General features: G+C 41.0%; 1 protein-coding gene across 1 annotated transcript in view; it reads left to right on the plus strand.

Moving 5' to 3' along the window:
• The window catches only part of LOC140480639 (protein lifeguard 1), a 41,010-nt gene extending 26,633 nt beyond the window's left edge, over positions 1 to 14,377 (plus strand). Inside the window, exons 6-10 of the mRNA XM_072575767.1 lie at positions 386 to 423; positions 539 to 626; positions 715 to 804; positions 3,411 to 3,458; positions 11,587 to 14,377. Coding sequence (XP_072431868.1) covers positions 386 to 423; positions 539 to 626; positions 715 to 804; positions 3,411 to 3,458; positions 11,587 to 11,736 — 414 coding nt within the window. The 3' untranslated portion in view covers positions 11,737 to 14,377. The remainder of the gene's footprint in view (positions 1 to 385; positions 424 to 538; positions 627 to 714; positions 805 to 3,410; positions 3,459 to 11,586) is intronic.
• The last annotated feature ends 1,424 nt before the right edge of the window (positions 14,378 to 15,801 follow it).

Consider the following 15,801-nt stretch of genomic DNA (forward strand, 5'->3'; position numbering starts at 1 on the left):
AAAGTCCTTGAGAGCAGATAAAAGCAAAGTTGCAATCTTTTTAATAGTGGTTGCACAACTGTAATTACATATAGTATAAATTCTGGGATGTATTATTGTTCAGTTTCTATGTCTCTCATCTTCCATTTTGTCTCATTTCATTAGCTTACTAAAAAGCTGCTTGATGGCATGACTGTTTTCCTCTAATGGTCACACTGAGTTCCTAAAACTTGCAGTTCATGTCACAGATCTGTTCAACTTCTGACACAGGTTGCCACTAAATTGCAAGATTCAGTGCCTGTAATATTGGCAGACATGATGTCCTTCAGATGGCATAAATAACATTAATTTTGATTTAAATCCTTCAGAAAATAAATTCATGATGTGAAACTCCTTTCACTTGCAGACAACTCTGGAAGGCTTGCTGTTGGGAGCTGTTTCAGTGTAAGTCTTTACAGGTATTTTGCTTAAATTACACCCTTTATGCAACATTAAACAAACATATGGATGTAATTTTAACTTGAATCATTTAATTCTTTTGCTTTTTAATCCTGCTTAGTTTTTATGGTGCTGATGCAGTAATGTGGGCTGTCGGTGCAACTACATTTGTGTCACTTGGACTAACACTATTTTCTCTGCAAACCAAGGTACCATTTACAATACTATACCCAATGTCTTCTAGTATTAAACAGCTCACTGCTGAAATCTAAATAGTTAAAATCTTTATTTTTTCAGTGGGACTTTACAGCAAGAAGTGGAATTTTATTTGTGGTGCTATTGGTTTTAATAGCATTTGGAATTCTATGTGCCATAATACAATCATTTGTAAGTTCTTTTTTAAACTTCTAATTACATTGTGAAGTTTAATTTTAAAAAATGTAAAACTATGTCTTCAATCATTTCTTGTAAAGGGCTAAATATGACAAATGTGCTGAATATGTTGAAGTTTAATTTCAAACACCTATTTTTACTGTCTGAAAGGAACATATGTAAATACTAAAAACATTTCTCAATTGGCCGTGCTGAGGTAATATTATCCAGTTTAGTATAGTCATTTGAAAACAATCATATTCTAATAATCATGAACAAGTCATGTTCAAGTTATCCTATCTTACATTAGATTTTCACACATAGTTTCCCCCAATTTCCATTATTTTAAATTGTTTATCTATTCCCATCTATTTTAAATTATTTGTCACTTTTTTGTTTCCATTCCACTCTTCCCACCATTTATTTCCTAGCCCCCTTCATACACATAACCTCACATTTCCTAGCAAGAGGGGAAGTGGAAGATATCTAAAGTAAAATGTTAAATTACAAAACTGATAATGGGGAATTGATAAATGTAGTATATTAAATTTTCAAAAGGCCGTTGGTAAGGTCCCACACAGGAGGCAGCTTATCGAAATTAAATTATATTGTAAAGGAGTTAGTGTGCTGGCTGGCATGGATAAAGGACTAGCTAACAGACATAAAACAGAGAATAGGAATAAATAGGTTATTTTCATTTTAGCAGACTGTGCCTAGTCTGGTACTGCAAGGATCAGTCATTGATAATGCTAATAATATATACATAAAGGATTTGGATGTGGGGACCAAACGTAACTTTTCCAATGTTGATGACACAAAGCTAAGCAGGATTGTATGTTGTGAAGATGTAAAATGTTTTCAGGAGGGTTTTGACAAACTTAGTGATTGGTCTAGAACATGACAGAATATAATGTGGGAAAATGTAAATTTATATGCAAAACAGGTGTGCTGGATATTTTTTTAAATGATAGAAGGGTGGAAAATGTAGATGTACAAAGGGACTCATGTCTTTATGAATAAATCACTGAAAGTTGACATGTAGGTGCAGAAAGTGATTAGGAAAGCTCATGGAATGTTAGCCTTTAGCCCAAGAGAATTTAAGTACAGGAATAGTGAGGTCTTGTTTCAAATTGCACAGGAACCTGGTTAGTCTTCACCAGAGTACTGTGTGCAGTTTTGATCTTCTTATCTCAGGGAAGATATTGTTGCCATAGAGGGAATGCAACAACAAAAATCAACAAATTTTACCAAGTGATGGCAGGAATGTTGCAATAAGAAAGATTTGGTAAACTGGGGCCGTATACTTCAGAGCTTTGAAGAATGAGAGACGATCTCATCGAAACTTACAAAATGCTTAAATGGATGGATATTGTAGATGCAGGTAAGATGCTGCCCCTGAATCAGGAGTCTACAACCGGGAGGTACAATTTAAAAATAAGGGGGACACTACTTAGGACAGATGAGTTTTTTTTAGTTGAAGGGTCGTGAATCTTTGGAATTCTCCACTCCAGAGAGCTATGGAAAGCCAGACTTTGAGTATATTTAAAGTTCAGGTTGATTATCAATGTGGCTAAAGGTTATGCAAATAGTGTGGACAGAAAGCACTGAAGAGTTGAGCAGCCATGATCAAATTAAGTGACAAGGCTTGATGGACAGAATGGACTGTTCCTGCATTCCTAACAATGTCAGTGTGTGTGTGTTTGGGGGAGGGGAGGGGAGGGGAAGGTGCGGGTTCCAGAAATGGTTCTATAAAGTACTTATTCCATCTCATTTTTACAACTGTTTGAAGGAATCTAGACTGAATACGATATGCTATAAAACAGTAGCTGAATTTATATGGTGATCATAACCTACATATGAATAGGAAACAGGTAAATGATATGATGAACACCTCGCTCTCTCTTAGGTAATGGCAAAGCAAGTGGATTTGTGTTTTGTATTGACCATTTGATGAAAGAATCCAATCAATATGTGGTTACTTATATAGGAGATATTTTGATTATTTGTGAAGTTGAGCAATTGCAATCCAATATAATTATATTTCAGATATTTTGAGTACAATGCTGCCTAGCCTATATATTGGAGAGGATCCAAAGAAAATCAACAAAGAATTAGTTATCAAGTTGGCCTCCTGCAATTGAACCACCATGGAGAGCAGGTTATAAAGGAAGATGTTTAATCCAATTGAGATTTGAATATAGATTTAACCCAGCAATTTGATCAACACTATAAGCACAAAGTTGAAACACAGAAGTTTAAAGTTTGTAATTTTGAATAATGAATAACAGTAACTAATTTGCTCTCTGATCACAAAGTGATCACTAGCACATATTGGGAAATGAACACAGCTGTCAGTGATCCTAACAATGTTGATACATCACAACTTCCCAATGACCTCTACACACACACTTCCGGTGTGCTCCAGAGCTGCCTGCTTCCACACTGATTCATAGAATCCCGACAGGCCACTGTATGTGCAAAGTTGTAATATTATCCATTAGAAGAAACCTCTCTGGTCCTATTATTGGATTTGTGCAGTATACTGACCAAACTATACTGAGTAATGAACCATGATATTCAGAGAAAGCTTATCAGTTTAAAAATTAAAATTATTCTTACAGTGGCTCCATATCGTTTATGCCTCCTTAGGAACATTGGTCTTCTCTATTGTAAGTATTTTTCGCGTCTTGTCTCTTCAGATCACAATCCTACATATGTTCCATAAGCTTTCCTAATAAATTGGTTAAATAACTGTTGCTTCCATCTGTAACATGGAGTGAAATATTTCTGTAATGCTGTTGTTCAAACATTGTTGCCAGGACATTTTACTTTGAACTGTGCTGCATTTACCTATTAACTATGATTATTTCTAGTTTAGATTAGATTACCTACAGTGTGGAAACGATCCATTTGGCCCAACAGGTCCACACCGACCCTCCAAAGAGCAACCCACCCAGACCCATCTCCTACCCTATACTTACCCCTAAGTAATGCACCTAACACAATGAGCAATTTAGCAAGGCCAATTCACCTGACCTGCACATCTTTGGATTGTGGGAAGAAACCTGAGCACCCGGAGGAAACCCACACAGACACAGGGAGAATGTGCAAACTTCATATAGACAGTGGCCTGAGATTGGGATCGAACCCAGGTCCCTGGCACTGTGAGGCAGCAGTGCTAACCACTGAGCCACCATACCGCCACTAACATTTAATGTTATGTTTCTTGAACCTTTGCTTAGTCTTTAGAATACGCTTATCTGCTCAGCAATATGCTCTGATAAATATTCCACTTGACCTCAATTGGGAGCTACGCTCTTGTCAAATTCATCACATTCAACAACTTACATTTATGTAGCATTTGCAGCAGAATTAAACATTCCATGGTATTTCACAGGGTTCCAGTAAAAACACCAAACCCCATAGCCAAGATGGTTACCTCAGAGTATAATGGGCTTGATCAGATGGGCTAATGGACCCAGGAGTGGCAGATGGAGTTTAATTTGGATAAATATGAGGTGCTGCATTTTGGAAAGGCAAGTCAAGCCAGGACTTAGAGTTGCTGAACAAAGATATTTTGGAATGCAGGTTCATAGTTCCTTGAAAGTACAGTTGCAGTTAGACAGGATAGTGAAGGAGGTGCTTGCCTTTATTGGTCAGTGCATTGAGTATAGGAGTTCGGACATTATATTATGGCTGTACAGACCATTGGTTAGGTCACTTTTGGAATACTGCTTGCAATTATGGTCTCCCTGCTGTAGGATGTTGTGAAAAGTGAAAGGGTTCAGAATAGACTTACAAGGATATTGTGAAGGTTGGAGTGTTTGAGCTAGAGGCAGAGACTGAATAGGCTGGGGCTGTTTTCCCTAGAGAGTTGGAAGCTAAGGTGTGACCGTATAAAAGTTCATAAAATCATGGGGTGTTTAGATGGAATAAATAGCCAAGGTATTTTCCCCAGTGTAGTGCAGTCTAAAATTAAAGTCTTAAAGTGGGAAGGGAAAGCTTGAAAAGGGACCTAAGGGGCAAATTTTTTAGATTAGATTAGATTACTTACAGTGTGGAAACAGGCCCTTCAGCCCAACAAGTCCACACCGCCCCGCTGAAGCACAACCCACCCATACCCCTACATTTACCCCTTACTGAACACTATGGGCAATTTAGCATGGCGAATTCACCTGACCTGCACATCTTTGGACTGTGGGAGGAAACCAGAGCACCCGGAGGGGACCCGCACAGACACGGGGAGAACTTGCAAACTCCACACAGTCAGTCGCCTGAGGTAGGAATTGAACCCAGGTCTCTGGCGCTGTGAGGCAGCAGTGCTAACCACTGTGCCACCGTGCCGCCAACAAAGTTTTCATGCAGAGGGTGGTGTGTATATGGAATGAACTGCCAAAAGAAGTGGCAGAGGCTGGTACAATTACAACATTTAAAAAGCATCTAGATGGATGTATGAATAGGAAGAGGTTAGAGGGATATGGGCTAAATGTTGGCAAATGGGATTAAATTAATTTAGGATATCTGGACGGCATGGACACGGAAGGGTGTTTTCTTTGGCGGAATTTTTTCAATGGCTGTTGGAGTTGGAGGAGTGACAGTGAGGACCAGTGGCTCGACAGGAAGGTAACTTTAAAATATAAAACTTACCTTGGCAGAGCGAACACTGAGTAGGAATGGACATGGGACTGCTGGGTAAGTGAGGCTTTTAAAGGAGCAGTGGAGGGAGGGGTCACAATGAGGCGCAGAGGACTGCTGGGTATATAGTATGTAATGTCTCCCACCCACCTTCCTAATCTAACCAAAAAAAAGGACTCTCGTATGTTACTAAGATAAGTTGTTTCAATTGATATTTCTTGTGTATCGTATGATTGATTAAAAGTTTAGTATTAGTTGGTTAGTTGAATAAGACCATAGAGAAGTTCTAGAAATTATTTAACTCATAAATTTTGTATAGATTAATTAATAAGTAGAGATAGCTGGACAGGTGATGTGTTGTAGCTGTATGATGTGGGACCTGGCTGATCCCATTGTGAAAGGCAGTGACCACATCTGCAGCAAGTGTTGGTTGCTGGAAGAACTCCAGATCAGAATTGATGATCTGGAATCTGAGCTTCAAACACTGCGGCACATCTGAGAGGGGGAGAGTTACCTGGATGCTTTGTTTCAGGAGGCAGTCATACCCGCTAGATTAAGTAATTCAAATTCAGTTAGTGATCAGGAACAACTGAATGTGACTGTAAGTGAGGCAGGTAGGGGGATGCTGAGTTCAGAATTGGAGGAGCCTCAGCCCTTGACCTTGTTCAACAGGTATGAGATTTGTGCCCTCTGTATGGATGAGGAAAAGGGCTGTGGACATGTTGAGCCAGCTTACCACTACACCATGGTGCAGAAGGCCAATCAAGAAGGGGGAGCAAAAAGACAAGTAGTTGTTGGAGGGGATTTTATAATTAGGGGGACAGATAGTATCCTATGCAAGCTGGATCGGGAGCCCCGCATGGTGTGTTGCCTGCCTGGAGACAGTGTGCAGGACATCTCTGTCTGGCTTGAAAGAATATTGGAGCAGGAGGGAGAAGAACCAGTTGTGTGGTTCACGTTGGCACTAACAACATAGGCAAGGCTAGGAAGGAGGACCTGTTTGGGGAGTATCAAGCACTAGGAAGGAAATTGAAGTACAGGTCCTCAAGGGTCATAATTTCTGGATTACTGCCCGAGCCACGTGCTGATTGACATAGGGATAAGACAATTAGGGAAGGAAACGCATGGCTAAGAGATTGGTATGGGAAAGAGGAATTCCATTTCATGGGACATTGGCATCAGTTTTGGAAGCAGGGCGGGAGGGGATCTGTCCCGATGGGACGGTCTCCACCTGAACCGATCTGGAACCAGTGTACTGGTGAAAAGGATAAATAGGGTGGTCACTAGACTTTAAACTTGTGAGTTGGAGGGAAGGGAAAGGGAAAGCAACAGGGAGTATGGAGTCAAGTAGAAAGATAAGCAGCCGGTTAGTATGTGTGCAGGGTTTAAGTTCAAGGCAGTCTAGGAATGAAGCAAAAAGGAAGAATAACTGAGGGCATATTACTAGGGATGTTGGAAATCATGAGGATAAGAAAACTGGCATTAAAGCGCTTTACCTGAATGCTAATAGTTTTCGTTACAATGTAGATGAATTAACGGTGCAAATTATCATGAATGGTTATGATGTGGTAGGCATCACGGAGACATGATTGCAGGGGTTCAGGACTGGCAGTTAAACATCCAAGAATTTACAAACTTATTGAAAAGACAGGGAGGTGGGCAGAGGGAGCGGGGTTGACTTGTTTGCTAAGAATGAAATCAAATCTATGGCACTGAATGACATAGGGCCAGATGATGTGGAGTCTGTGTGGGTGGAGTTTAGAAACCACAAAGGTGAAAAAACCATAATGGGAGTTATGTACAGACCTCCCAGCAGTGGTCAGGACCTGGGACGCAAGATGTACCAGGAAATAGATAGGGCATGTCAGAAAGGCAATGTCACGGTGATCTTGAGGGACTTCAATTTGCAAATGGACTGGGTGAATAATGTTGCTGGTGGATCCAAAGAAAGGGAATTCATGGAATGCTTACAGGATGGCTTTTTGGAACTGCTTGTGATGGAGCCCACAAGGGAGCAGGCTATTCAGGACTTAGTGCTATGTAATGAGCCAGACTTTATACTCAAGGAAGGGAACACTAAGGAGGCAGCAATCATAATATGGTTGAGTTCAGTCTGCAGTTTGAAAGAGAGAAGTCAAAATTGGAGATAATGGTGTTCCAGTTAAATAAAGGTAATTTCAGGGGCATGAGAAAAGAACTGACAAAATTCGACTGGAAGCAGAGCCTAGTGGGGAAGTCAGGAGAGCAACAATGGCAGGAGTTTCTGGGTGCAATTGAGGACACAGTACAGAGGTCCATCCCAAAGAAAGATTATCCGGGGTGGGGGTGTGGGGATTGGACAGCCATGGCTGACAAAGGAAGTCAGGAAATGTATCAAAGAAAAAGAGAGAGGCTATAAAGTGGCCAAAAGCACTGGGAAATCAGAAGATTGGGAAGGCTACAAAAACAAAGGATAACAAAAACAGAAATAAGGAAGGAGATGATCAAATATGAAGGTAAACTAGCCAGTAATATTAGAAATAATAGTAAAAGTTTATTTCAATACATAAGAAACATATGAGAGGCAAAAGTAGAAATTGGGCTGCTCCAAATTCATGCAGGAAGGCTAGTGATGGGATATAAGGAAATAGCTGAAGAATGTAATAAGTACTTTGTGTCAGTCTTCACAGTGGAAGACATGAGTAACATCCCAACAATTAAGGAGAGCCGGGGGCAGTTTTGATTATGGTAGCCATTACAAAACAGCAAGTGCCAGAAAAGCTGAAAGTTCTAAAAATTGATAAATCTCCTGGCCCCATTGAGCTACATCCTAGAGTTCTGAGGGAGGTGGCTGAGGAAATAACGGAGGCATTGGTTGTGATCTTTCAAAAATCATTGGAGTCAAGGAAAGTCTCAACTGATTGGAAAATTGCTGTTGTAACCCCCTTGTTCAAGAAAGGATGGAAAATTATAGGCCAATTAGCCTAACTTCGGTTGTAGTTAAAATTTGAGAATCCACCGTTAAGGATGAGATTTCTAAATTCTTGGAAGTGTAGGATCAGATTTTAAAAAGTCAGCATGGATTTAGTAAGGGGAAGTCATACCTGACAAACCTGTTAGAATTCTTTGAAGATGTAACAAGTAGGTTAGACCAGGGAAACCCAGTGGATGTTATCTATCTAGACTTCCAAAAGGCCTTTGATAAGGTGCCTCACAGGAAGCTGCTGAGTAAGGTGAGGGCCCATAGTGTTTGAGATGAGTTACTGGCATGGATCAAGGATTGGCTCTCTGACAGAAGGCTGAGAGTTGGGATAAAAGATTCTTTTTCACAATGGCAGCTAGTGACAAGTGGTGTCCCGCAGGGTTCAGTGTTGGGGCTGCAGCTGTTCACTTAATATATTAATGATCTGGATGAAGGGATTGGGGGCATTCTGGCAAAGTTCACCAATGATACGAAGTTAGGCAGACAGGCAGGTAATTCTGAGGAGGAGGGGAGGCTGCAGAAAGATTTAGATAGTTTAGGAGAGTGGTCCAGGAAATGGCTGATGAAATTCACCATAAGTAAATGCGGGGTCTTGCACTTTGGAAAAAAGAATACAGGCATGGACTATTTTTTAAATGGTGAGAAAATTCATTATGCCAAAGTATAAAGGAATTTGGGATTGCTAGTCCAAGATTCTCCAAAGGTTGACTTGCAGGTTGAGTCCGTGGTTGCGAAAGCAAATGTAATGTTGTCATTTATCTCAAGAGGATTGGAATATAAAAGCAGCAAGGTGTTTCTGAGACTTCATAATGCTCTAGTTAGGCCCCATTTAGAATACTGTGTCCAATTTTGGACCCCACATCTCAGGAAGGACATACTGGCACTGGAGCATGTCCAATGGAGATTCACATAGATTATCCCGGGAATGGTAGGCCTAACATAAGATAAACGGCTGACGATCCCTGGAATTGTGTTCATTAGAGTTTAGAAGATTGAGGAGAGATCTAACAGAAACTTACAAGATAATGCATGGCTTAGAAAGGATGGACGCTGGGAATTTATTTCCGTCAGGTGGGGAGACTAAGACCCGTGGGCGCAGCCTTAGAATTAGAGGGGGTCAATGTAGAACGGAAAAGAGGAGACATTTCTTTAGCCAGAGAGTGGTGGGCCTGTGGAATTCATTGCCACAGAGCACAGTGGAGGCCAGGATGTTAAATGTCTTCAAGGCAGAGATTGATAAATTCTTCATCTCGCAAGGAATTAAGAGCTATGGGGAGAGTGCAGGTAAGTGGAGTTGAAATGCCCATCAGCCATATTGAATGGTGGAGTGGAATTGATGGGCCAAATGGCCTTACTTACACTCATATGTCTTATTGTCTTATGGACAAGTTGGACCAAAGGGTCTGTTTCCATGCTGTACAGCTCGATGAATCCATGATATAGGGAGATATTAGGGCAAATTGAAAAGGTTTGGTGAAAAAGGCAGATCTTAAGGTGTATCCTAAAGTAGGGAAGTGAGATAAGGAAGGAATTCTAAAACTTATGGACTTGGCAGACAAATAGTGGAGCAATTAGATCAGGAGTGCTCAGGAAAATAGAATTGGAGAATCAAAGTTTCTTTGGAATGTTATGGTCCTGGAGGAGATTAGAGATGGAGAGCGGAAAAGAGGCTATTGAAAACATCAATGAATACTTAAAACTTAGCAAGGAGCCAGTGTATATTTATGAGAACACTACTTGAGAGTAAAAACACAGGCAGCAGAGTTTTGGATAATTTCATGTTTAAGGATGGGAGAATGTGGGAGAGCAGCTTGGAGGGCATGAGAATATTCAAGTTGAGAAGTAATGAAGGCATGCATGACAACTTCAGCAGCACATGAGCTGATGCAAGCGTGGAGGTGGGTGATGTTACAGAGATGCAACTTTAGTGATGCTTTAGTGATGGTGCAGCTATGCAGTTGAAAGCTAATCTCATAATGTGACGTCATGCTTGTGAACAATTTGGTTCAACTTCAGACAGTTCTGAGGAAGAGGGATGGTGTCAATGATTAGGGAATAGAGTTTCTAGTGGGAGCACTGATGACGGTTTTAACTTTCCAATAGTTAATAGATCATTGCTGCTCATCCAGTTATTGGATGTTGGACAAGCCAACTGACAATGGAGGGATTGAGAAAGGCAGTGGTGAAGTAGAGCTGGGATTTGTGAAATATATGTGGAGACTAATACTGTGTTGTGATGATATCATAAGAGCTAACATGTAGGGAGGAAATGAGAGAGAGGAACAGTGGCCTCTGGGAAACATCAGAGGTAGTAGCACAGAAGCATAAAATGAAGGCATTGCATCTGATTCTCTGGCTACGAGTTGGATAAGAATGGAACACATCAGCTGGACAACACTGGACAAAAAAAGGAAGAAGATAATGCTGTTAGCTTTGTGGGGGCACAAATGGTGAGAAGGAAGAGGAAGGACAGTTTGCCTTTGTCACAGTTACACAGAACTTAGACTGCTTTGATTTGGTGGTTGGAAACCTGATTTGATTTATTCAAGCACAGAGGTCTGGGATAGATGAGCATCAATTTCCTTTTACTCAGGTTGGCCCTTTCCAGACTGGTGTCCATTGATACAAATCTTGTCTGCTTCATTGAGTGAATGGTAAAAATCCCACTTACTCTTTGAAGAACAGCAAAGAATTCTTCCATTATCTTACCTAAACAATTAGAGCAAGGACAAACTGACTATTCAGCTCTATTGCTGTTGGTTGAATAAGGTTCATTTGGAATAGTCACCAATTTCATCGATGTAATAATTGCAGCACCAAAGATAATTCTTTTTATGTAATTTTGCATGCATACTGTTTTTATCTTTGGGGAATAGTGGGGAAGTGGTGAAAGGAGTCATAGGCAGATCATGAATTCTCTTCTATGACCAACAAGTCATGGCCAGGACTTGAATGTGGAGCTTCTAGCTCAGAGGTAGGGAGCGTAAAGCCTCCATCCAAAAGTAATTGATATTGAGCTAAAAAATGTTATTTTGTTATTAAAACAAAATATGGTATGACTGAAATTTTGCAGGAGCATATTAGTCCCTTGCAATAGTGTCATAGCCAATTGATGAAACTCCTGCCAAGTTACATTTATCTCATCACATTTAACGTATTTCAATTATGAACATGAACATTTCTTTCTATTTCTCTTTTAGTACCTGGTGGTTGACACTCAATTAATGCTGGGAGGAAAGCACAGATACAGTCTGAGCCCTGAGGAGTATATATTTGCAGCTCTGAATCTCTACCTTGACATCATAAATCTCTTCCTTTTCATACTCCAAATTATTGGTCTGAGTCGTTAGTTAGTCCCAGTGCACCATGCAGTTGAGGATTCCCTCCAGTGTATCTCATTCACTTCCCACACCTCTGCCTTCGAACCCTACACCTCCAACCGCAACCATGACAGAACCTCCCTAGTCCTAACATTCCAGCCAACAAACTCCACATACATCATCCTCTGCCATTTCCACCACCTACAAACAGACCCCACCACCAGAGATATATTTCCCTCCCCACCCCTATCCACCTTCTGTAAAGACCATTCCCTCCATGACTCCTTTGTCAGGTCTATGCCCTCCACCAACCCACCCTCCCCTCCCGGCACCTTCCCCCTCACTTCCGTCCAAGGCCCCAAAGGCCCCAAAGGAGCCTTCCATATATATCAGAGTTTTATCTGCACTTCCACACATGTCATTTACTGTATCTGTTGCTCCCAAATGCGGTCTCCATTTTAGTGGGGAGACAGTACGCCTACTTGCAGAGTGTTTCAGAGAACATCACCAACCAATCCAACCACCCATCCCTGCACCAACCAATCCCACCACCCTGTGGCTGAATGCTTCAACTCACTGTACCACTCTGCCAAGGACATACAGGTCCTGGGCCTTCTCCATCACCATTCCCTAACCACCTGATGCCTGGAGGAAGAATGCCTCATCGTCTGCCTTGGGACCCTTCAATCACACGGCATCAATGTAGATTTCTCCAGTTTCTTCATTTCCCCTCCCCCCACCTTAATCCAGTTCCAACCTTCCAACTCGGCACTGCCCTCATGACCGGTCCTACCTGTCCATCTTCCTTCCGCTCCACCCTCCCCTTTGACCTATCACCATTATCCCCACCTTCATCCACCTATCACACTCTCAGCTACCTTCCCCCAAACCCCCTTCCATTTATCTCTCAGCCCCAGAGGCTCACAGCCTCATTCCTGATGGAAGGCTTTTGCCCGTAACATCGATTCTCTGCTCCTTGGATGCTGCCTGATCTGCTGTGCTTTTCCAGCACCACACTCTCGAGTTCAAGAAAATACCTTAAGCATATATCACACCAATCGTGCATTCAGCTAATGCGTATGATTATTTATAACTGATGCTTTTTTAATGCAAGCCTTCTTTTCAGAAAGCAAATATCTGTTCATTTAGATGATGAGGGAAAAACACAAATATTTAAACATCCAACAGTTGCAGTTCTGGTTTTACTACACCAGGTCACATGATTTTAAATAGCACACTATAAAATCTAAACTATATCCATAATTTATCGCAACATAAAACCACCATTAAAATTCCCTAAATAAGATAAAGCTTTACAAACAAAACAACTGGTGGATACCCAAATTAAAATTTATCATTTTATCAAAGCTTCCTTTGTCTTAATATTCCAAAACGTGTTAAAGAACTGGATTAAGGTGGGGGGAGGGGAAATGAGGAAACTGGTGAAATCTACATTGATGCCGTGTGATTGACGGGTCCCAAGGAGGACGATGAGGCGTTCTTCCTCCAGGCATCGGGTGGTTAGGGAGTGGAATATTCCAAAACGTGTTATTCCAAACCTTCTGCACCTAGTTGTGATATGGATTAGTAGAAATTGTACAATACTACAATTGAAAATTAGAAGTACTGAATATAATGATTTATAAACAGTGAAACTGAAGTGAGCCAGAAAAGTACTTCAGTTCATATGTCTTTAAGTCTGGGAATATTTACCAATAAGCAATTATGAAAACATCCACATAAGGAAATATAAAATAATAAAGAGAAGGTTGAAGAGTTGTGTTACCATAAATAAAAGATCACAGAGTTCAAAAAGGTTGATTACTTTGAAAGGACGAATGCAGTTCAAAATGCCAAATTATACACATTGGCATCTATAGGTTCAACAACAACAACATGGAAAAGACATACACAAAAGAAAATGCAAAGTAATATGTTTTTCATGATCAAGAAGGTAGCACAATGTAGGAACTGATAAACATACCATAACCAGCTGGGAATTTTCACAACCTCGAACCATCCTATAATCTTAAAACACATGTTCCTGGCCAAGATAAAGAAAGTTGACCACTGCTATACTTACGAGCATGACCTCCCCAGAATCGAAAGGATCCAAACGTTAATAAATATTGATAGTTACATAGATTTACTTAGAATAAGAGACAGCTGTCCATCAGGGAAAATAAGTTATCAAAACCAAGTCTGGATCATGAAATGGGAGGAACATAATTAAGAGACAAGTCCTATACGTAAAAAATTATTTTTGTAACCCCAGACAAACTACACATATTGAAGAACAAACTGAAAAAAACAGTCTAATTCAACTGGTTTGCTTAGATCTTAAAAATGTGTTGCGGGAAATCCTGAAGAAGGGCTTATGCCCGAAACGTCGAATCTCCTGCTCCTTGGATGCTGCCTGACCTGCTGCGCTTTTCCAGCAACACATTTTTAAGCTCTGATCTCCAGCATCTGCAGTCCTCACTTTCTCCTGGTTTGCTTAGATGTCAGATTCACTTAACTGGCTTAAGCATCACTTTAATATTTGATGGTATCCTACTTAAGATAATCTTACTGTAGCAATTGAAATGTAACTGTTCTATACTAGAAATGAAATTGCACCATCACTCTTTTTTTCAGAATGTATTAACTATTGTGTTGCATTACCATGAGTTTGAGTTGCAAGTTTAGTTCTTTAATAAACTTTTATGTACATTTTAGAATTCATGTCGTCTCACCTAGCTTACAGCATTGTTGAGTTGAGAATCTTACTTTATGGTCCCTGTGAAGGAAACATTGCTCAGGATTGAGAATTTGGACATGGACACTGATGACAAATTTATCACCTGGAGACTATCTGGAGGACAGTGATAATGATGACTATCTCATTTCCTTTGAGGTGGAATCAGTCAGTCCTTTAGACTTACTTGTCTTTGCAATCTGTCTTTCTGTATTTGAAGTTAACAGGGATCATCTGAGACGTACACCTGATCTGGAATTATTCCAAACATAACCTATTATAATAGAAATAACCTCTAAAGTATAAACAGGAAGTGCTGGTGAAACGCAGCAGGTCTGGCTGCATCTGTGGAGACAGAATCTGAGGGGCTGAATTTTCCTAAGATTTGACTGAATGTCAATTTCAAAGAGCCCCATGGAGGGTTTCTCTCCATTAGCCCGAGCAAGTTCTCTCACACAACTATATACTGTCTCCATATTCAGTACGTATCCCACTTCCACACTACTGCTCTCATAGAATCTTGTGTTGAGTTGTGCCTGGGACAGGGCTGTGTCCATGGTCTGGAGGAACATGCAGCAGTACCACAAGAATGTAGTGCCCTTCTCCACAAGGGTAAGTGCCACCATCTTCTCTCTCTGACCTCACTCTCACTCCAACTTTACTGATACACCCAGCTCCCATTAAGATCTACCACTCTCACTAACTACAGCATCTTCACTCAATGGTTCTCACCAATCCCATCTCCCCGAACTATGAACCCTTCCTGCCTGCTCAGTTTCTTACTCTTGTACTCAGGATACCAAAGTTTGTGTGAAGATTTGTAGCTCAGGTGCTCGTTGTTGTGGTTCTGTTCGATGAGCTGGGAATTTGTGTTGCAGACGTTTCATCCCCTGTCTAGGTGACATCCTCAGTGCTTGGGATTCTCCTGTGAAGTGCTTCTGTGATCTTTCCTCCGGCATTTATGGTGGTTTGTCTCTGCCGCTTCCAGTTGTCAGTTCCAGCTGTCTGCTGTAGTGGCCGGTATATTGGGTCCAGGTCGATGTGTTTGTTGATAGAATCTGTGGATGAGTGCCATGCCTCTAGGAATTCCCTGGCTGTTCTCTGTTAGTGTTGTCTCAGTCGAACTCATGTTGCTTGTCATCTACGTGTGTGGCTACTAAGGATAGCTGGTCATGTCGTTTCGTGGCTAGTTGGTGTTCATGGATAGGGATCGTTAGCTGTCTTCCTGTTTGTTCTATGTAGTGTTTTGTGCAGTCCTTGCATGGGATTTTGTACACTACGTTGGTTTTGCTCATGCTGGGTGTCAGGTCCTTTGTCCTGGTGAGTTGTTGTCTGAGAGTGGCTGTTGGTTTGTGTGC

This window comes from Chiloscyllium punctatum, chromosome 8 (genome assembly GCF_047496795.1).
Source record: "Chiloscyllium punctatum isolate Juve2018m chromosome 8, sChiPun1.3, whole genome shotgun sequence".
Lineage (NCBI taxonomy): Eukaryota > Metazoa > Chordata > Chondrichthyes > Orectolobiformes > Hemiscylliidae > Chiloscyllium > Chiloscyllium punctatum.